Here is a 23,314-nt window from a genome sequence, read left to right on the forward strand (position 1 = left end):
GCAAATCAAATTTAAATTAAAAAAAAGAAAAGAAAAATTTCCAAGTTGGAAAAGAGAACATTTGCTAAACTGTGTCTAATTTCTTCTTTTATCTATGTACAGGATAAACAATGGGAGGCTGCTCCATGGTTATCATATTTTGGCTTCATAATTATCTAAAGAACTTGATAAACCTCTTAATCCTGTCCCCATCCCCTAAGATTCTAATTGGTAATCCCTAGTTTTAACATGTTTTTCCAATCATTCTGATGCTAACAGCTCCCAGATGAAACTCTGAGATACTGCCTATACAAACAAATAATCCTCAAAGACACTAACATTTTATAATTGTGTTATGACTTTTACCTAAGAAAAAGGGCTCTCCAGACATCTTACCTCATTTTTCCAAGAAGGGTCTATAGCCAGACACAAAATCTGAGTCCATTTAGTTTTAAAAATGAGAAAATAAAATAGCTGTGGTTTTTGTGTTTTGTGTTTTTTTGCTTACGTACATTCTATGATGAAACACTTCATAAAACAAAGGTAAAAGATTCAGTATATACTTTAGGAAACAAAGTAAAAACAGATTTCAGAATTTCAAATTACTATAGTTAATATAATTTCACACTTCCTACTCCCAGAAGTTTAAGAAAAGAAACAGAGTCACGGTATAATTAAAACACATGGATGAACTAATCCTTCTGTTCCCACAGCTAAATTATGGTCTAAAACAATACACAAACTAGAACTTGGCAAAATCTTTATCAACCACCAGATGATGTGCAGAGCTTACCTACAGCACAGAACAAGCAATGCTTCTAGAAGAGTTGTCTGAGAATACTTGGGCCAGAATGACAGATAAAAATGTGGTTTTACATCCTATCGCACAACCACTGAGAGAATTTTTGGGCTTAGTTCCTGCACTTTACACTTTAACAAGATTCCCCAGGTGACTTTTGAGTATACTAAAGTTTGAAAATCAGAGGTAAAGGAATAATTACTTATAATAGAAGAAAGAAAGACAGCAGTAAAACACCCTTAAGTATATTATTAAATGCTGTAACCTGGATTTTATTTGCAAATTAAGATAACAATGTAATACCACTACACACTTATTAAAATGGCTAAAATCCCCCCCCATCAAAAAAAAAAAAAAAAAAACCTGAGAACTATCAAATGTTGGTGAGAATGCTGAACAATAAGCCTCTGTAAGCCTTATCTTTTATTCTTTCATATGTTGTATAATAAATGTATAGAATCCATTGACCAACTAAATGTTGGGTGTCTGTAAATGAGACCAAAACGTGGGTTGCTTTTTATCATAAAAAAACCTTTCCCCTGGGGGTTACTGTTAAACGGACAGCAGCCAACCTGTAACTGTGAACGCTTTGTGTCGTCGGTATCTGCATTACGTCCATAAACCTGTGACTCCAGCTTAACTAAAACACTGTTATGCCACCTAACTTGAGTACAGCAAACTGGTTTTAGGTTTTAATGGAATTGATGTAAAATGATATCCCATAAATAAAAAGTATTTGTGTTTGGTTTCAAAAAAAAAAAAAAAAGGCTAAAATCCCCCCCCATCAAAAAAAAAAAAAAAAAAAAAACCTGAGAACTATCAAATGTTGGTGAGAATGCTGAACAATATCATTGCTGGTAGGAATGCAAAATGGGACAACCACTTTGAAAGACAGCTTGGTGGTTTCTTAACAAAGCTAAACATAGGCTTACCATATGATCCAGCAACTGCGCTCCTTGGTATTTACCCAAAGGAGCTGAAGACTTATATCCACACAAAAACCTGCATATGGATGTTTATAGCAGCTTTATTAATAACTGCCAAAGACTTGAAACAACCAAGATGTCCTTTAATAATGAATGGAAAAATAAACTCTGGCACATTCATAACAATTAATATTAGTGACAAAAAGGGAATTACTGAACCATGAAAAGACATGGAAGAACCTTAAATGCAAACTGCTAAGTGAAAGAAGCCAAACTGGAAAGGCTACATACTATATGACTCCAACTACATGATGTTTTGGAAAAGGCAAAACTATGGAGACTGTAAATGATTAGTAGTTATCAGGGGTTATGGGGAGAGAAGGATGAAAAGGTAGAGCACAGGGGTTAGGGCAGCAAAACTACTCTGTATGAAGCTGTAATGGTTGATACATATCATTATGCCTTTATTAAAACCCACAGGGGACATCTGGGTGGCTCAGCAGTGGAGTGTCTCCCTTCAGCCCAGGGCGTGATCCTGGAGACCCAGGATCGAATCCCACATCGGGCTCCCTGTGAGGAGCCTGCTTCTCCCTCTGCCTGTGTCTCTGCCTCTCTCTCTCTCTCTCTCTCTCTCTCTCTCTGTCTCTCATGAATAAATAAATAATTTTAAAAAAACCCACAGAACTATATATCACAAAGACTGAATCTTAATGTAAACAATGAGCTATAGTTAATGATAGTGTATGAAATTTGGTTTATTTATAACAAAACAGCAATCCCCAAAACTATTGCAATCGTTGTGGGGCAGGATGTAAACTGACATTCTGTATTATATATATATATATATATATACACACACACATATATACATATATATATACATATATATATACATATATTCTGTATCCATGTGATTTTGGCCAAGATCTGAGGAGCATCAGATCATCAGGCAACTCTTCTAGAAACAGTACTTACTCTGTTCTGTCTATAATCTCTGCAAATCAGCTGGTGGCCAATAAAAATCACCATATTGGCAATTTTACACAATGAATTTATAAAGCAAGATGTAATAATTGGAGAAACTATATATATATCCGTTGGGGGATGGGGGATTATACGAAACTCTGTATACTATCTGCTCAATTATTCTGTAAATTTGTACTAAAAATTAAGGTCTATTAATTATTTTCTTAAATAATAATAAAATAAAGTGATAACCCAGCAACTGCACAGCATGAGTTCACAGCAATACAAAGGAAAGGCACACTAACGCCTCCACCTTGTCCTGCCTTGAGAGTGAGCCAGAAAGGAGACCACAAACACATACCACTCTAAGAAAAGAAAAAGTGGAGTCCGTGTAACACCAATCATAAACACATCAAGTTAAGCAGACCTGCAAGTGGAGATGCACATGGTCTGCATACTGAAGATCACGTTTCCAAAAAGCTCTCCAGCAGTGCTTAGAGTATGATATACACCAGAGCTGGCTTCCATACTGGGAAGCAGTGACCCACATCCTTGCTCCTCTTCACTCTGTCTCCTGAAAACCATCAGCTCTAAATGGTCTTGATCCCCAGGAAAAACTACTGGAAGCTACCTCAAAGTCAAGCCCACCCCTACATTATTAGCACAGGTTTCCTGCCCTGGTATGTCCTCCCTCATGGTCCAATGACAAAGCACAGTTCACAAAGTCCATCTGTATGTTCAGATCAGTTGAGTTAGCTACAGGCTGTTTCATGTCTAACTTGTGTGTCCTGGTCATCTGGACATCCTGTCCTTAGAAGAAATGTATAAGACTGCATTCCAAAGTCACCTCCTCCAGGAAACCTTCCTAGAACTCAGGGAATCTGGCTGGGCTCTGAATCTACCATGCATCTAAGAGGTCTGGAGGAGAACACTAAGGACTACTTGCTTTCCTTGTTCTGCCATGGGCATGGTGCTCAGAGTCAAGAGGACCTTCTTCCATGAATGCAGTAAGTTACCCGATACCAACCTGTGAGAATGAGAGGGGCTCCGTCAGATGCTGCCCAGCCTCCTTGCTACTTGAGGATGGGAGCTGAGGGGCAGAGCACCCATGGAACAGCCATTTCCAGGGCTCCTTCCTCCCAAAGCCCTCAAACTCTCAGCAGTTATGGCCAATGCCTCTAAGCTGTGCCTGCTAGGAGCCTAGAGGACCGCTGGCTCAGTTAGGTCCCTGCTCCTTATCAAGTCTGTGTGAGAGGGTCCCTGAAGGGCCTTCCAACCAGCCCTAAAGGGCTGGTTGGCACCTATGATGGGCTGAATTCTATATCCCCCGCCCCCAAATTCATATGTTGAAGCCCTAACCCCCAGTATCTGAGAATGTGACTGTATTTGGAGACAGTGTCTTTAAAGAGGTAATTAAGATTCAGTGAGGTCATATGAGTGTGCCTATGCTAATCTGACAGATGTCCTTATAAGAAGGGATGATTAGGACACGGGCAGAGATACTGGGGATATGTGCACACAAGAGGAAAGAGCATGTGAAGTCACAGTGAGAAGGTAAGCTGGGCAGAGAGACCTCAGAATAAACCAACTCTAACAACACCTTGATCTTGGACTTCAGCCTCCAGAATGCCTGACAAAATAAATCCCTATTATTCGAGTCACCCAGTCTACAGTATTTTGCTATAGCAGACCCAGTCAACTAATACAGCACCTAATATAAAAAAGAAGGAAGAGATGAACCTTCCGAATAGCAATACTCAGTAGGAAAAAAAACTCACCTAAGTAATATTTGTGATTATTTGCATTCTGAACTAGTATCACTCATCTATACCATAATATATGAAATTCTAAGAATTCAGACATAATTTACATAGAGAAATTTTAAAATCTGAATATTATCCTTCTAAAAAAAGTCACACAAAAAATGTTCTTATGGGGACGCCTGGGTGGCTGAGTCAGTCCAGTGTCTGACTCTGGATTTTTGTCTCAGATCATGATCTCAAGGTAGTGAGATCCAGCCCCTACATCAGGCTCTGCACTTGGCATGGAACTGGCTTGTCCCTCTCCCTCTGCTCCTCCCTCTGCTCACACTCTCTCTCTAAAACAAATAAAATCTTTTTTAAAATGTTCTTATAAAAACCAAGTTTCTCTAACATTTTTAGAATGTGAACTGGCTTTTAAAAATTAAAATTATAAAATAGTCTGAGATGTAATACATCCACTACATAAACTAAGGTATACTGGTAACCTAAACAAGTGGTTTTCCAGTGGTGATGTTTGTACACAGCTCTACTGAGGCTCCTCTGAGATGCTGCAGGATGCCCAAGGAAGGTCAATCAAACATACTCCACAGGGTTTAACACCCAGGGTGCCTGACTCAACTAACCAGGGCAATTCCACTGTTGCCTTTTCTCACACTGAGGTTGTATGTAAGTTTCTGTCTGATTAACAATTCAGAGTTAAAAAAGTATGTGGGGGGATCCTTGGGTGGCGCAGCGGTTTAGTGCCTGCCTTTGGCCCAGGGCGCGATCCTGGAGACCCGGGATCGAATCCCACATCGGGCTCCCGGTGCATGGAGCCTGCTTCTCCCTCTGCCTGTGTCTCTGCCTCTCTCTCTCTCTCTCTGTGACTATCATAAATAAATAAATAAATAAATAAATAAATAAATAAATAAATAAACAAACATTTTTAAAAAAAGTATGTGGGAACTAATAATGTACTATATCCTGGTTAACTGAATCTAAATTAATATATATATATGTATATATATATGAAAACCAGTGGACTAAGCCATTATTCTAGTTATTTCATATTAAAAATCAGGGATCTCATCTGTAATTATCATATATATGGAATAAATTTTAATTATCTTCCTCTCTCAACAAAGTAAGGAAGGGCATATGCTCACCAATTAAAAATACCGAACACAGGTAGAGAACATCACAAATAGCATGAAGAGGAGTTTTCCCCCAGCTACAATATATTAATCATTACATAAAAACATAACACATGGTAACAGCAATGTTTCCACCAGTAAACCTGTATGGTTTATTAGTTAATCATGCTTTGTTGGTTAACTTTTACAGCATTCCCTGCTGGCTGAAAAGGGAAGATGTTCCTTTCTATAGGGTAGAAAACTGAGGATAAAGTTCATAATATGAGGGTAAATGCAGAAATCATGCTTGGTGCTCCTTGGGCAATGACTGAGTGACTGAGCAGACATAAATTTGAGTTCCTTACTACATCACTTACTGATTTGGCATCTTGGTTGTTTATTAACCCTTTCAAACTATCTTCCCTCCAAAAAAAGGGTGTTAATAGTTTTGTGAAGATTAAAGAAAACATTGTATATAAAGTGCCCAGCAATACTTGGCACATAACAGATGCTCCATACAAACTTTTTTTATTAAGATTTTTTTTAAGATTTATTTATTCATGAGAGACACAGACTGAGAGAAAGAGAGGCAGAGACATAGGCAGAGGGAGAAGCAGGCTCTTCACAGGGAGCCTGATGTGGGACTCAATCCCAGATCCTGGGATCACACCCTGAGCCAATGGCAGGCACCCAACTGCTGAGCCACCCAGGCGTCCCTCATACAAACTTTCTCACTCACACCTCCCCCTGCAATAAACCATGAGGCAATCTTACAAATGGACAAGTGTTTAGGAACATCAAGGAAGAATGAATTGTGTGGATTATTTCCTTAAAGTACTAGATTCCTTTTATAAATGAAGTTTTGACAGTGACATTTAAAGACAGCTCCTAGTTTTATGGGTGACACCCCCCCCAACACAATCAACGCCTCAAATCCATATTTTCCAACATGCTTTCAACGGAAATGATTGTCCTTCTAAAACCAATTAGAATGAAAAACATAGCAATGCTATGTAAAAAACCTTTATCAATTACAAATAGATCCTTTAAACTTAAAAATCTGTTTTTATTTTAAATAATTTGTTTTGGCAATAAGCTAATTTTTAACAATTGTTAATTTATATATTAATTTTTTTAAAAAAATAGTCTGTTTAGGCAAGAAACTAAGTTGTGTGACTCTAAATAAAAGAGGAGGATAAATCTATACCTAGCAGAGAGTTAGCTCTCAATAAATATTTGTCGTATGAAAGAAGGGAACACCTGCTACCATTTTTACAATAGAAGGAAAATGTTGAGAAGGCCTGTGAGAGATTGTTAAGTGGAACTCTCCAATTAAGAAGAAACTAAAGTACAAAGAAAGCAGATGACTTGTCTAAGATTATAAGGCAGAAATATCAAGAAACGTAACTGCCATCTGAAAGCCAAATTTATTTTTTTATTATCTTCCCGGCTCTAAAGTTTATGAACATGGAGAAGTGACCCCTTAATAGGAGAAAAGATAATCCTACTCTTCTATTTAGCTTTATATTTAATCAAAAGTACCAATTATGCATAGCAATTAAGAAAGAAGAGCACATATGAAAGACCCCAATCACCCAAATAAGAAAATTTGTAGTATAATATGGATATGATTTACTGGTCTTAATCACCTACAAATGCTACAAATGCTTTTAAAATAGACAAAAGGGTAGATAAAGTTAAATTCATTAAAAAAAAACACACAGAATCATTTAAACTTAAAAATCAACATTTTTTGAGTGGAAAATATGCATCAGGCCTATTCTATGTACTTTACATATTTTATCCTCACACATTTAATCTTTACCATAATCTTATGAAACAATGAAGAGTCCTACAATCCCCATTTTACAAATGAGGAAAACTGAGGCATAGAGAAGTAAAATTAACATGTTCAAGGTAACACAGCACAACACCCAGGAAATCTGGCACCAAAGCCTGTGCTCTTAACCACCATGCTATACTGCTTTAAACAGTATGATTATTGTTTAATAAGACACATTTTATAAAAACCTAATAGTGATTTCTATTTAATATGTAGTTAAAGCTCAAGAAATGTATACAACATTTCTAGCTATATTGCATGCACATTTTATTTATGTAGCATTTTAGGACACTTATAAAAAGACCACAATAAATCCATAGGTTAAATACTAAAGATGCAATTTTAAGGTATTTTCAGATGCCCCTCTAAGGATAGTTCTGACATATTAAAGAAAACATGTAAATCCCATGGAAATGGATATTACTCAATCTAAAGCTGTCAGAATCAGTTCTCAAATGATTTAGGCATATATATAAAAAAGAAATGAGACTGCTTCAGATGCTGCTGTTGGTCTGAATTAACATATTGTTCAAATTAACAGTTACATTTGTAAGGAAAAATATTGATCAAATGGACTTAATTCTAGAAACTAGAAAATACATATGAATCATGATTTAAAACCAATACCAAAAGCAAGGCAGAGTCACAGACCTGATAATCTAAAAGTGGTCATCAGGTCTATGATTCTGTTCATACTTTGGTTATATCACCATTTTAAAAAGATGAAGGAGATAAAACAACTACAAGAGTAACTAGAGAAAAGGAAATCCAAGTTTAATATCATATATATTTTTCTACTTCTCCTGACAAAGTCCACTGCCAGTACATGCTGTAAAGAGAAATATTACTGAAGAATAAACAATTTTTTTTAACTTCTTCACACCTAGTTCTTTGTTGCCTACCTGAAATCCATGCTTGCCTCTCCACCACGTACTTAACACTTTTGGGGGCATGTCAATAACAGAAACGATGTCTCCCACCTACAAGAAAAAATTTTAAGTGAAATATTTTTAGTCAAATTTTAAACCAACTGTTATGCCTAGAATTTAAATCTGAGCTAGAACAAAAAGTTGAAGTAGAATCCTTATTCTCTGGCTAATTTTCTAGAAAAACTTGACACTTTTTTCAGTAAAAAATTTAATAATCTTAACCATTTGTAAAGAAGAGGTCTAAAAAGAGTTAAGCAGCATAAAGACTGGGATCCAACTAACATATGTGCAGTAACTTCAGAAAGCCAAATATATAGCATACGATTTTTGAATGCCAAGCATCATACCATCATCACTACTTCTGTTAAAATATTGTTACTGTTACTAAAAGTGATCAGACCCACTTATGAGGGGCAGGTTAAAATACTCATATTTGGAACAACCACAATGTTTATTAATACACATTTAGTGCGTGCTTATCAAGTGCCACGTACTATGCTGAGCACTTGATATATTTTCTTTAATCATTTAACAAAGGCATGCAATGTCAATAATTACTTGGTTATTCTTAGTAAGTTTAAAATTTTATGGCAACTACACCTTTTTCAATAGATGGTACAATATAACATTTCCACCAAAGATCTTACTTTCTTCACTCTAAAAAAACAAACTAGTGAGTTTATACAAACCTTTACAAAAATCACAAATATAAAAATCATAATAATAGTTTTTAACAATATACTTAACAGAAGTTTCACTCTTCAACCAAAATAAGTGATGAGTTCTGAGATAAAACGTAGTCAAGTACTTCATGGTATACATGTTGCTTTTAGAATTTTTCTTTGTATATTAACAACTAATTTTTCAGGCCATGAAAGAGTCATCTTCACAAAGCCACATTTGCTAACAGACACAGCATCTTTTAAGACATACATTCCTTTGTGTATAGAACCTAAAATTAAAAAAAAAAAAAACCTAAAAATTTATATTGTTTTTTGTTAAGCCGAATAACTGTTAGCATTTTTAATTCCCCTCCTTTGCATCTGATAGCAAGAAATGTTCATTTCACTTTTCATCTGTTCTTTAACTCAATCTATAAATAAACAATGAGAAGAAAGTATCCTTGGGTATCATTTTTAGGTACTAAAAACACAAAGACAAAAGACTGAGACTTGGCTTTCAAGAAGATCATGGAGATAAATAGGAGAGCAATTATAATTGAGTGTAATAAGTGAAATGTCAGATAGAGGGGTGCCTATCTGGCTCAGTCAGTAGAGCATGTGACTCAATCTCAGGATTGTGGGTTTGAACCCCAAAGCAGGCGTAGAGATTACTTAAATATAAAATAAGAAAGAAAGGAAAGGAAGGAAAGGAAGGAAAGGAAGGAAAGAAAGAAAGAGAAAGAGAGAAAGAAATAAAGTAATTAAGAAAGAAAAAAGAGGGATCCCTGGGTGGCGCAGCGGTTTGGCGCCTGCCTTTGGCCTAGGGCGTGATCCTGGAGACCCAGGATCGAATCCCACATCGGGCTCCCGGTGCATGGAGCCTGCTTCCCCCTCTGCCTGTGTCTCTGCGCCTCTCTCTCTCTCTGTGACTATCATAAATAAATTTTAAAAAATTAAAAAAAAAAAAAAAGAAAGAAAAAAGAAATGCCAATCCAGGCTATTTGGGGATATGCATTTGCATGAAGTAGGGAGAAGATCAAGGATGACTTCCTAGAAGAAACGGGGGAGACATAAGCCAAATTTTCAAGGATGAGTATGGTTCTTAAATACAAACAGATGGCATTCCAGGCTGTATGGCAAAAGGGCCTGAGTTGACACACAGAGTCTTTAGTTATTTACCTCTAAAGTCAGTTCGTCAGGGGCCCGAGCAGTATACCTCTTGATAACGTGGGCAGCACCAACAGCAGGAGTGTTAATGGATGATTCCTCATGAACTAGAAGATGATTTCCCTTATTATCAATCTATAACAAAGAAAATCAACTATGAGATGGTTAAAGATATGGGACTTGCAAAAATTTCTCTATCTATGAAAGAGATTCAATTTTATTTAGAGAAACCATAACCCAAAGAATCTTAAAAACACAACTACTATTTATTATTTAAGGTATGTCAGTCATTTTGCTGTGCAAAGAATATGATTTAATCCTCATAACTCTAAAAGGTACTTATCATCATTATCATCATTTAAAGATGAAGATGCTAAAGCTAAAAGAGATTATGTAATCTATGAGAAATTAAATAATTTGTCCAAGATCACACAACCAATATTGGAAGAGCCAATATCTCAATGTAAGTAGGCCTGGCTCTAAGTTCCATATTCTTTCTATTCTCCATCTTATCTTCTCAATTTCCACTGGAAGAAGAGAATAATATAACTTTACATGTGCAAATTAAGAAGAAATATCTAACATATTTTCTGGATATGATAATATTCAATACTTAATCTTAAATTGGACTCTTTAAAAGGTGAATTTTCTCTTGTTCATAAAAAAATGAAAAATATTTTCAATTACCAAGTAAATTACATGTATATTTATACATATATTTATATACCTTGCTAAATGTACACATTAATACATTAAACACCAATATAAGAAGTGCCATTGCAATTCACAAGATATATTTAAATTAGTTTACTGGATTCTCAAAGAAGGATAGATTTGGGTTAAAAAAAACCTTAATGGGGCAGCCTGGGTGGCTCAGCGGTTTAGCGCTGCCTTCAGCCCAGGGCATGATCCTGGAGACCCGGGATTGAGTCCCACATCAGGCTCCCTGCATGGAGCCTGCTTCTCCCTCTGCCTGTGTCTCTGCCCCTATCTCTCTCTCTCTCTCTCATGAATAAATAAATAAAATATTAAAAAACCTTAATGTATCACATTATCTATCCTTCAAAAAAATGAGAATAAACTCCATTTCTTTGATACCTGAAACTCGATAGCTATACAACTTTAATTAAAGTTAAATTTTTTAAGTAGACAGTTTAAAAATAAATTCTGATAAAAGGTCAATTAGATAATACCTCCATCCAAGTAAGGGCAGGTCCACAATTGATCTTGTTGCCAGCAATAGCTGAAAGGCGGGATAGGTAAGCCATAAGCATCTGAGTAACAGACTAAAGAGAAAAAGAAGATTCAGTGGTAACTCAAAGTCGATACAGCACTCTAAGTAACTGGTATAAACTGGTTGTTACTGGGAGAAAAATCTGCAGATTTTTTAGGCATTTTAATAGTTCTATGAGATTCTTCACAGAAGGTTGAGACTTCTATAAAGTGAAACCACAAGCACTTATATAGAAATCTCCTGTCTTGTGAAGAACCTTAACTGCTAGCTTCTAATCATAAGGGGTCATACCACTGTATAGCTTCTATCCCTACTGCCATCTGTATTCTTATGCTGAAAATACAAAAAGATAATTATAGCAGAGACAAATGTGGCTTGGTCCAGAAATGTGACTGAACATTAGCTGGCCTAACAAGAGTTACTGCAGGAATTAGGAATTATGATACAAAATTTCAACTCATTCTGCCAGCTGTGTTAAAAAAAGAGATTAAAAACTTGGGATCATTCTGCAGTGGCCATGTCCTGAGACAACCTGAGAAGGGAAAATGTGACAAGTAGGTAGAGATGGGAAACAGAGATGAACTTAGAGGTTTCCTATGATACAAAAGAATCTGTGGTTTTAAGACATTCCTGAGACCCTGCTGCCGTGTCAGTTCTTGCATGACTGAGGAGGTCTCTACTTTGTCCTACTACTTAATTGCCTTGGAATTAATTAGAGATTTTAAATGGCTTCCACTCAGGACCTGAAATGTATCTGCAGTCTTTCAAACATCCATTGTGGCTGCTGAGGAGAACCAGTATGATTCTTGTTCTTTTAAGAAAGTATGTTTTTTGCTCTCTGAAAGCTTTTTGGGTTTTCTCTCTGTGTTGGCATTTTGAAATTTCACTATACTGTTTCCAGATGTGTGTCTTTTCAGTCATCATACTTAGCACTTACTGGGCCCATCTGATCTGAAAAATGCCTTTTCTTAGTTTTAGGGACTTTCTTCTATTAACTTTTAGTTACTTCCATCTACTGTATCCTGCTAGAACTCCTAAGAGAGGGAAGTAGGAACTTCAGGATCTATTCTCCATGATTCTCAACTGTTCTCTCACAACTTTTCATCCTTTTCTCCATTCTGGGGCTATGGTCTTATAAAGGTTGCTCTCCCAGTTCACTATTGTTATTTTCATCCATGTCCATTTTGCACACAGTCCAACGATTCAGGTTTGCTATGACTAAAATTAATTTAAATAAGTACCTGTTCATTTCTAAAATCTCTGATTTTTTTTTTTTTATAAAACTCTGCTCTGAATGCCTCACTTCCTCCCTGAGGATAGTAATCATGCTTCTGAAAGCCCTGTTTGCTCTTTTCAGTTATCTTACTTATTTAACTTTTACGATCAAGATTTCTAGTTTACCTGTCTTCTTCAATTCTCTTGTACATGTTTTTTTATGCTGTATTTGTGCACCCCCATAAATCTTACTCCATCTTTCTTTCAAAGATTCTTCACAATTTTGATGGTTTTTATTTTCTGATGTTATAAAGAATCTCTTCCCATTTAAGTTTTTTGGAAATCTTTTCTATTTTTACTAGAAATTTGGCAGGAGTGAAGGTAAGGGCACAGACATGGAATGCCATCATAAACTATGCCTTTCTCTAATTATTAGTGAGGTCAACATTTTTCCATTATTTTATATTCTCTTTGAAGAATGGTCTGTTCATATACATAGCGTGTATAAGCTATTAATTTTTTAATAAAATTACACACTAAACCTATTTTAATTCTAAACATTCTACATAGCATTACTAATTTTTCAGTTACGAAATAAATAATTCCAGGAATCATCCTGAGTGTTCAATATAAGCTTTTATTTAGTATACAGACAAAACTATCTGCTAATTTATATACAGTGATTACTGCTGCCAAGTACTAAATGCTTACCTCTGGACTGTCCTTCAGGACATCAGAACGGGGAAGCTCTGAGAGTTGGGAAAATCGTCGGTCATAAATACATAAATGAAGATGTTTATCAAGTACCCGAAAGTCTTCATAACTTCTTTTAACAATCCAACTTTTGCCCTAGGGGTAAGGAAAAAAGACACTTATAATTTGTATTAGAAAATGCTTATGAATTAGGCCTTATTCTACAATATTATATTCATGATATTTTCTAATGAAAAGTTCTATCAACTTGATAGTAAAGAGGTAAATAGTTAAAGATTTATTTATTTATTTGAAAGAGAGAGAGAAAGAGCATATGAGCTGGGGGGCAGGGACAGAGGGAGAGACCTTCAAGTGGACCCCCTGCTGAGCAGGGAGCCTGATGCCAGGCTCTACCCCACAACTCCTGAGATCATGACTTGAGCCAAAAGACTCAGGTGCTCAACTGACTGAGCCACCCAGGTGCCCAGGTAAATAGTTGAAACTCCAAAACATCCTAGTGAATTATAGTACATTAAAAGGTCAATAATGGAAAACAAAATAAAACTCTCCACTGACCCTCCTTCTACTGCTGGTTAAAGTCCATTGTTCTCTTTGGGAACAATAATTGCTAGATAGTAAGAAAGCATGTGACCTTAAACCCACAGAAAGAATAAAAGAATTTTGGATATTAGCAAAAATTAAAGGAAAAATAAAACCAAGCTATTGATAGTTATCACATTTTCTATTTTCTTTTTTTTTTTTTTACATTTTCTATTTTCTATGATTAAGACAATAAAATCAAAACCACCAAAGTCCTCATCAATACACATTCAATATGCATATATTATCTAGAACTCATTATCCCTCTCAGCAATCTCAGGCTTTCTCCCTTTCCTTGCCTAATCTCACAAGCTCATCAAAAATGAAAATCCCACTCACAGAGCATATTTATTACATTCTACCTCTAGTTTTCTTTTGACTCTATCTCTTCCTATATATAACTCAAGCTTTAGTAAGGATGAACATCCTTTCTTAATTGGAAAACTGCTATTGCTCCTCACCTCTGATCTCCCCTGATCCCATCCCCACCAGTACAAAATACAAAGCTTATCAGGTCACACTATCAAAAATCCTTCAAAAGCTCCCATGGTCAGCACTGATGAGCAGGTCCCCAACTGCACACCATTTAGCTTTGCAATTTAACCTAATTATTTACAGAGGCTTTCATTTCATTAAAAAATCCGCAAGGACTGCAGGAAAAAGCCTTCAGAGCATCCATCTCAGAACTGAAGAAACATTTTTAGTGTAGCCAAATGGGGCAGAAACAGAAGGTATCACTTCCTAGGAGAAAGACGTGCTGAGTTCTAAACACAGGTATGCTAAAACTAACATAATAAACTTGTATAATCCTACTCTGGACAGTAATTATATTATATAGATGGAGAACAATACCAACTCCCTGTCTGAGAAGGTTTTTAGAATGAAGTAAGACAATACATGTGGAAGAGACTTTTATTTTTTTTAATGTTTTCTTTTTAATTTTTATTTATTTATGATAGTCACAGAGAGAGAGAGAGAAAGAGAGAGGCAGAGACATAGGCAGAGGGAGAAGCAGGCTCCATACACAGGAGCCCGACGTGGGATTTGATCCCGGGTCTCCAGGATCGCGCCCTGGGCCAAAGGCAGGCGCTAAACCGCTGCACCACCCAGGGATCCCTGGAAGAGACTTTTAAAGAACAGTGTCCTCCTGGTCACTATTCTAAGAAATACTAGTTCCATGAGGCTGAAATGTCTGAAATGGAATCCAGTTAATTCTGATGATCAGCCTCAACTGGGAGCCACTGATCCACAGGATGAAGTCCAAACATATTTGCACATATCATGGCTTTCATCATTTAGGCTCTGCCCAAATTTATACACTGATCTCAGTCATTACTCCTCCATGCGTTTTGTTTCCAGTTATGCTCAATCACTTGCATTTATTCAGTTTATGAGAGTTTGTTCCCTTTCTTGCCACCCTGATCTTTAAGTGCTGTTTCTTCTGCTATGGAAAGTCATTCCTTTACTCTTTGCTGAAGTAGGCTCTGTTTTCTCAGTTCTACCACTGCCTTCAAATCCACAGATTTCCTAAACCACAGTGGGTTAAATACTTGTTCCTTTGGATGGCAAAAATAAAAATGAACAACAAAGGCAGGGGAAAAAAACCAAAAACTTACTTAGCATATAGTTGCAATTATTTTCTTTCATACACAAATTTTTCAAATTATGGAACACTTCAAATATCAGAAAAGTACACAAAATAATTTATCACACACTGATGTCTCTATCACAGAGATTAAACAGATGTTGACTTTTTTGTTTCAAAGCTCTAGATGTTTTTATAAAGACCCAATTACTATAGATACAAAGCCCCATTCTTTTTTGTTCCTCTTCTAAAGGTGAGGACAGGAGTTGATGTGCATTGCTATCATGCATAAATGCATTTTATACTTTTACTATATATGGATGTACACAGTGCATTGTCCAAAACAAGTAACAAGATGTTATTTCCTTCTCTATGGATCTAATCACAAATTAAGTAATTTACTTAAAATCTCAGGTAAGTATGTAAGAGAACAGAAATTAAAATACGTGTCAAATAAAATTATTTAATTGTCATCTGGACAAGAAAGTTTTATCGCCATCATCATAGTATTTTAAAATTTATCCTATCTTCTAATTTGGGTTTGGCCTAAAGTGTTTTTTTTTTTAAGATTTATTTATTTATTTATTCATGAGAGACACACAGAGAGAGGTAGAGACATAGGCAGAGGGAGAAGCAGGCTCCTTGCAGGGTCCTCGATGTCAGGACCCCGGGATCATGACCTGAGCCAAAGACAGATGCTCAACCACTGAGCCACCCAGGTGCCCCTGGCCTAAAGTGTTTTTAAAAAATGTATGTGAATACTTTAGGTACAGCACAGTAAAGTCTAATTTGTCCAAGTAATTACCACACCAAGTCACTTACTTCATTTACATAACCTGCATAGATCCTGAAAATATACAGATTTACCTCTTAAAATAAAGAAACAGCTAAGAACTTGACTCTAGGATCAGAATGTCCTAATTGTGAATCCTGGCTATTTAAGAATTTAATGAAGCAAATTAGTGTAAAGTGATTAAAAGAGCACCAGGTAACAGAAATGGCTGAGTGCATGCTGGTTATTTCTATTCTTTATTGATTTAAAGAGTTTGTTCTGGGCCAAACATACTAAAATTAGAGAACAGAGTTTCTTTTTTTTTTTTTTTTTTTTTTAATTTTTATTTATTTATGATAGGCACACAGTGAGAGAGAGAGAGAGGCAGAGACATAGGCAGAGGGAGAAGCAGGCTCCATGCACCGGGAGCCTGACGTGGGATTCGATCCCGGATCTCCAGGATCACGCCCTGGGCCAAAGGCAGGCGCTAAACCGCTGCGCCACCCAGGGATCCCGAGAACAGAGTTTCAAAACAAACCTCCATGGTATTTAGCAGAACAAATGACTGGTCACCAAAAGCTCAGAAACTCAAATGAAAAACAAGAACACTATTACTGATTACTTTTAAGTACATGTGGGTTTCAGCCAGGGGAGGTAATATATCTTTAGATGTCACAGGTTATTTTCCATATTGGCTGAGTTATCAGATTTAGTTTTAGAAAGTAAATCTTAAATTTAATATCCTTATTTTATTTTACTTTAATATCATTTTTAAAATTACTCCTCTTGAGCCAATGGACTAATGAGCAAAATGGTCAATATAAAAGAAAATGTAGTACTGTATTTGTTCCTACCTGATACTTTTAGAACAGAAATTGGCACCGCTTTTAATACTTTTTCATTAAGCATTCCTTATTAAATGAAGTATATTCTGAAATAATTTAAAATATGAGGGACTGAAGATGTCTCCTCAAAATCTGTAGGTAGAAATCCAATCCTCTGATATGATGGCATTAGGAAATGGAGTCTTTGGGAAATAATTAGGATAAGATGAGGTCTTGACAGTGGGGGCCTCGTGAATGGGATTAGTACCCTTAAAGGAGTCATAAAAGAACCTGCTTCTCCTCTATGCCACATGAGGTTACTAGAAGTCAGCTGTTTGCAATCTGAAAAATGGCTCATACCAGATCTTTGCCATTCTGACCTCCTGATCTCAGACTTCCAGCTTCCGGAACTGTGAGAAATAAATTTCTATTGTTTATAAGGTACCCAGTCTATGATACTTTGTTAAAGCACCCCAAACTAAGACAAAAGGTAACCTTTGGTACCTGGAATATCACTTTCCCCTGAGCATACAAAACAGATTTCTAGACCTACATGATTGTGAAACATAGAGGGAAGAGAGAAGAAAACAATGAGGAAAGTGGTAATCAGTAATGTAGGATATAAAAGTAGACTGTGGGCTACTTGCTAGCATGTGACCTACCTAGGTAACTCTCTTAAATCTCAGTTTATTCGTCTGTAAATTCAGAAAGTTAAAAGTACCTGGGGTTGTTGGAAGATTAAATGAAATAATACGTGTAAATCACAGAGCACATGGCCTGCCAATCATTCATTACACTGGTTATCAGTACTGACATTTTTCTCACTGGTATAGCTGTCACAAAAATATCTTTCAAATGCTATATTAGTCACATACTTGTCATATAACAGGCAAATATTAGCTTGGTTGAAACTGTTAACATGCATGGACATTATAATGATACTGTCACTAACCTAGATTGATTTTGGAAAAGCTATTGAAATGTGCAATCTGACAGACTTGGGAAGTTCCCAGATTAAAGCACAATAATTGAAAACAAGATTGTAATAACACATCTGTATTTAAGCCTATGTTCCAATGTCTTATACTTCTTTACAATAAATTCCTAAAAATGTGATATCAGCCAAATCTAAGTGCAGGATATATCGGATTTCTCTATGCCATTGTTGCAAATTTTCTGTAAGACTAAATTTAGTTTTAAATAAAAAGTTAAAACACACACACACAATTTCTAAAAATGGAAAGGTTGTACCAATTTTTACTATTTGTGCCTATTTTGCTGCATCTTCACTAATACTGAAAAAATCATTTAAATTTTCCAATAGATGAAAATGATACCTTTAATTCTATTAAGAATTATCTATTCAAATCTTTCTCAATTTTTCTACTAAAATATATTGTATACTATTATCATAGTACTTACCAAACTTAACAAAACCTATTATACTGAATGTCTAGCCAAACTATTTGGTGTAACTATTAGCCCTTTGAGACCTTTAACACATTCATTCAAATAGTTTGTCAAGAAATTTCCTTGAGTGCATTCTGAAGTGATACATTAAATGGCTTATTGCACTAAGATTTTTTGCTTAAAAGAAATAAAAAAGAAATTGGTAGGTCTTTCTTAGGATTACTTAGGTCTTACTTAGGATTTCTTCCTATATAAGTATCTAAGACATATTTTTAAAAGCGGCATTAAGATACATTTTGTCCTTTACATTTGTTCTACAAGTTCAACTTTTTTAGTTCCTCTAACTTTGTCTTATCAAGTACCACATAAAAATAAGAAGCCCAATGAAAACACATTGTGATTCAGTCACATTTCAAAAGTGATCTGGTCAGTCAAGTTAAAAGTTAATAACTGGATTTTCAATCTCTTTTCCAGTATATACGGAGCTTAGAGGTCACTATTCTATCCTAACAAGTAAAAAAGCTGAGCAAAATGAAAAATCAGTAAATCTTCAGAGATCCATGAGAGAAATGAGGTCACAGGGCAGACCACTGTCCCCAGAACTGGGAGACACCTAGAAGTCTAGAAAAGAAGAAAGAGCTAAACTCTTATCTACAATTCTATCTTTAAAAAAATTTAAAACCAAGTAAACAGAAGAAATTTAAAAAATTATAGTAGAAATCAGTGAACTTGAAAACAGGAAATCAATAAAGAAAATTTACAAAGCCAAAAGTCAATTCTTTGGTAAGATCAATAAAATCAATAAATCTCTAGGCAGGCTAAGTAAAACAAAAAGAAGAGAAAACACAAATTACTAGTATCAGAAATGAAAGAGAGAACATCACAACAGATCATATGAACATTAAAAGGATAATAAATACTATAAATAACTCTATGTTGGGACACCTGGGTAGCTCAGTGATTGAGCATCTGCCTTTGGCTCAGGGTGTGATCCTGGAGTCCCGGGATCAAGTCCCACATCAGGCTTCCTGCATGGAGCCTGCTTCTTCCTCTGCCTATGTCTCTACCTCTATCTCTCCCTCTCTCTCTCTCTCTCTCTCTCTCTGTGTGTGTCTCATGAATACATAAATAAAATCTTTAAAAAAAAAGAATCTGTTAAAAAAGTCTATGCTCACACATTTGATAATCTAGATGAAACTGACACAAGTCCTCAAAAGAAACAATCTTCCAAAACTCACACAAAAAGAAATGGACAATATGAATAAGGCCTATATCTATTTAAAATATGGAACCATAATTAATAAACTTCCAAAAGAGAAAGCACCAGGCCAAGATTGGTTCACAATGTTAGAATTATACCAAATATTTAATAAAGAAATTGTACCAATTCTCTATAATCTCTTTCAGAAGACTGAAACAGGGAATACTTTCCAATTCATTCTATGAGGCTAGAATTAACCTACTACCAAAACAACATGGACATTACAAAAAAGGAAAACTACAGAACAATATCTCTTAAGAATACTGATGAAAAAAAGTCAACACTATTATTAGCAAATTAAATTCAGCAACATGGAATATAATTATGCACCACAATCAAGTGGAATCTATCCCAGGCATGCATGCAAAGCTGGTCCAGCATTCAAAATCAGTTAATGAAATTAATCACATCAATAAGCTATGGAAGTAAAATCATACGATCATACTGGAAGATGTATGAAAAGCACTTGCCAATATCCAACACTCATTCATATAAAAATTCTCAGTAAACTAAGATTAATGGGATATTTCCACAATTTGATAAAAAAAAAGTCTATAAAAACTCTACAGCTAGTATCATATGTAATAGTGAAAAACTTGAGGCTTTCCAAATAAGACTCAATAAGGAACAAGGCAAGGATGTCCCCTTCTCTGTACTGCTTTTCAACACTGTACTGGAATTCTTTACCCAATCCATTAGGGCAAGAAAAGGAAATAAAAGATATACAAAGGGGGAAGGAAGAAATTAAACAGTCTTTGTACATAGATGACATAATTATCTAGGTATACAATACAAAAGAACTTTCTAAAAACCTCCTGGAACTACTAAGTGATTATACCAAAATAGCAGAATACAAAATTAATATATAAAAGTCATTTGCTTCCTAGGCACCAACAATGAGTAAGTTCAATTTGAAATTAAAAACACAATAGCAGGGGATCCCTGGGTGGCGCAGCGGTTTGGCGCCTGCCTTTGGCCCAGGGCGCGACCCTGGAGACCCGGGATCGAATCCCACGTCGGGCTCCCGGTGCATGGAGCCTGCTTCTCCCTCTGCCTGTGTCTCTGCCTCTCTCTCTCTCACTGTGCCTATCATAAAAAAAATTAAAAAATAAAATAAAATAAAAACCACAATAGCATTTAGATCAACACCCTCCTCTAAAAAAGAAGTATCTAAGAACAAGTCTAAAAAACTATGTACAAGATCTATATGAGGAAAACGACAAGACTCTGATAGGAAGAAACAACTAAAAAATGAGAGATATACCATGTTCATGGATAGGAAAACACAATATTGTCAAGATGTCAATTTTCCCCAACCTGATCTAGATCCACAGTGCTATGCCAATCAAAACCAAAGCAAGTTATTTTTGTCAGTATCAACAAACTGTTTCTAAGGTTTATATAGAGAGACAAAAGACCCAGAATAGCTAATACAATATCAACAGAGAAGAACAAAGTTGGAAGAATGACAATAAGTGACTTCAAGATTTATCATAAAACTACAACAATCAAAACATGTGGTATTGGCAAAAAAATAAATAAATAAAACACCCATGGAACAAAATAGGGAGCCCAGAAACAGACCTACCTAAGTACTGTCAACCAATCTTTGACAAAAGAGAGAAGACAATACAATGGATTAAAAAAACAGTCTTTTTAATAATAATAACAAAAAAAAAGACAGTCTTTTCAACAAATAGTGCTGGAAAAACTGGCAAAATCTACAGGGCAAAAATATAAATCTAGACATAGGCCTTAACAGCTTTCACAAAATCACTCAAAATGGATCATAGACCTTAACATAAAATGCAAAATTATAAAACTCATAGAAAATAACATAGGAAAAATACAGATGATCTTAGGTTTAGTGATGGACTTTTTAGATACAACACTAGATACACAATCAATAAAAACAAGAATTAATGAGCTGGACTTCACTGAAGTTAAAATTTTTTGCTGTGTCAAGACACTAATAAGAAAATGAAGAGACAAGTAATACACTTGAATGAAAATATTGGCAAAAGATATATCTGATAAAGGGATATTATCCAAAATATACAAAGAACTCTTAAAAATCAACAATAAGAAAACAAACAACTGATTTAAAAATGGTACAAAGATCCTAACACACAGCTTACCAAAACGATACACAAATGATAAATAAGTATATGAAAAGATGCTCCACATATGTGTCATCAGGGAAATGCAAATTAAAAGGAGATGCTAATACACACCTATTAGAACAGCAAAAATCCAGAACTGTTAAAACCAAATGCTGACAAAGATGTGAAGTAACAAGAAATTTTTTTCATTGCTAGTAGGAATACAAAATGGTAAACCCTCTTTGGAAAATAGCTTGTCAGGCTTTTTTTTTTTTCTTTTTCTTTTTGAGATTGTATTTATTTGAGAAAGAGAGAGAGAGAGAGCGCACAAGCTGGGGAGAGAGACAGAGGGAGAGGGAGAAGCAGACACCCTGCTGAGCAGAGAGCTTGATGCGGGGCTGGATCCCAGGATTCTGAGATCATGATCTGAACTGAAGGCAGATGCTTAACTGATGGAGCCACCCAGGCGCCCCAGTTTGTCAGTTTCTTATAAAACTATAAACACACCTTACCACAGGTTCCAGCAATTGGACTCCTTGGTGTTTATCCAAATGAGCTAAAAGTTATGTTCACACAAAACCTGCACATGAATGTTTGTAGTAACTTTATCCATAATTGCTGAAATTTGGAAGCAACTAAGATGTCCTTCAGCTGGTGAATGGATATATAAACCGTGGTACAATCAGACAATGGAAATTATTTGGCACTAAAAAGAAAGAAGCCTTCAGAAGACATGGAGGAAACTTAAATGCATATTACTGAAAAGGCTCTGTACCATATAATTTGAACTATATGATATTTTGAAAAGGCAAAACTATAAAGACAGTAAAAATATCTGTGGTTGCCACTGGGTAGGGAGAAGCAAAAGATAAAAAGAATACAGAGAATTTTCAGGGCAGTGAACTATTATGTATGATACCATAATGGTAGGTACATATAATTATAAATTTGTCCAAACCCATTGAAAGTACAACCCCATTACTAAACCCTTGCTGCAAAGGTACATCAGTGTAGGTTCATCAATCATAACAAATGTACCATGTTGGGGAAAGATGTCCAGAGTGGACAAGGTTGAGCATGTGGGGATAAGAGGCATATAGGAGCCCTGTACTTTCCACTATAGTTTGCTATGAACCTATGACTACTCTAAAAAATACACTAATTCTTAAAAATAAATCATGTTTTCTTCCATCTAAGCAGTCTTATTCAAGGTAATAAATAACAACCAACCACAAAAATGCAAAAAAGCTTTAAAAAGTAAATGGTAGACTGGATTTCAAAATTCATTTCCTCATGATCAGCAATACTTTTTAAAAATGTTCTTGTACCAGTAAAAGTCTGTTCTTTTATATGGATTATCATTCACAAAATGAAAACCTTAATATAATTTGCAAATCATCTAAAACTGTTAAATTCTCACTGCACAGTCAAAAATCCACATATAAGTTTTGCTCCTCCAAAGTATAACTTCT

At 35.5% G+C, this 23,314-nt stretch overlaps 1 protein-coding gene across 9 annotated transcripts in view; it reads right to left on the reverse strand.

Moving 5' to 3' along the window:
* The window catches only part of ARHGAP32 (Rho GTPase activating protein 32), a 291,519-nt gene that overhangs the window by 80,856 nt on the left and 187,349 nt on the right, over nucleotides 1–23,314 (reverse strand). For all 9 annotated transcript variants that reach the window (XM_072822689.1, XM_072822691.1, XM_072822687.1 and 6 more), the window contains 4 exons: nucleotides 13,307–13,444; nucleotides 11,340–11,432; nucleotides 10,159–10,281; nucleotides 8,291–8,368 (listed from right to left, as the gene is read on the reverse strand). In XM_072822689.1, the coding sequence (XP_072678790.1) occupies nucleotides 8,291–8,368; nucleotides 10,159–10,281; nucleotides 11,340–11,432; nucleotides 13,307–13,444 (432 nt within the window). The remainder of the gene's footprint in view (nucleotides 1–8,290; nucleotides 8,369–10,158; nucleotides 10,282–11,339; nucleotides 11,433–13,306; nucleotides 13,445–23,314) is intronic.

The sequence above is a fragment of the Canis lupus genome, chromosome 3 (assembly GCF_048164855.1).
Source record: "Canis lupus baileyi chromosome 3, mCanLup2.hap1, whole genome shotgun sequence".
Lineage (NCBI taxonomy): Eukaryota > Metazoa > Chordata > Mammalia > Carnivora > Canidae > Canis > Canis lupus.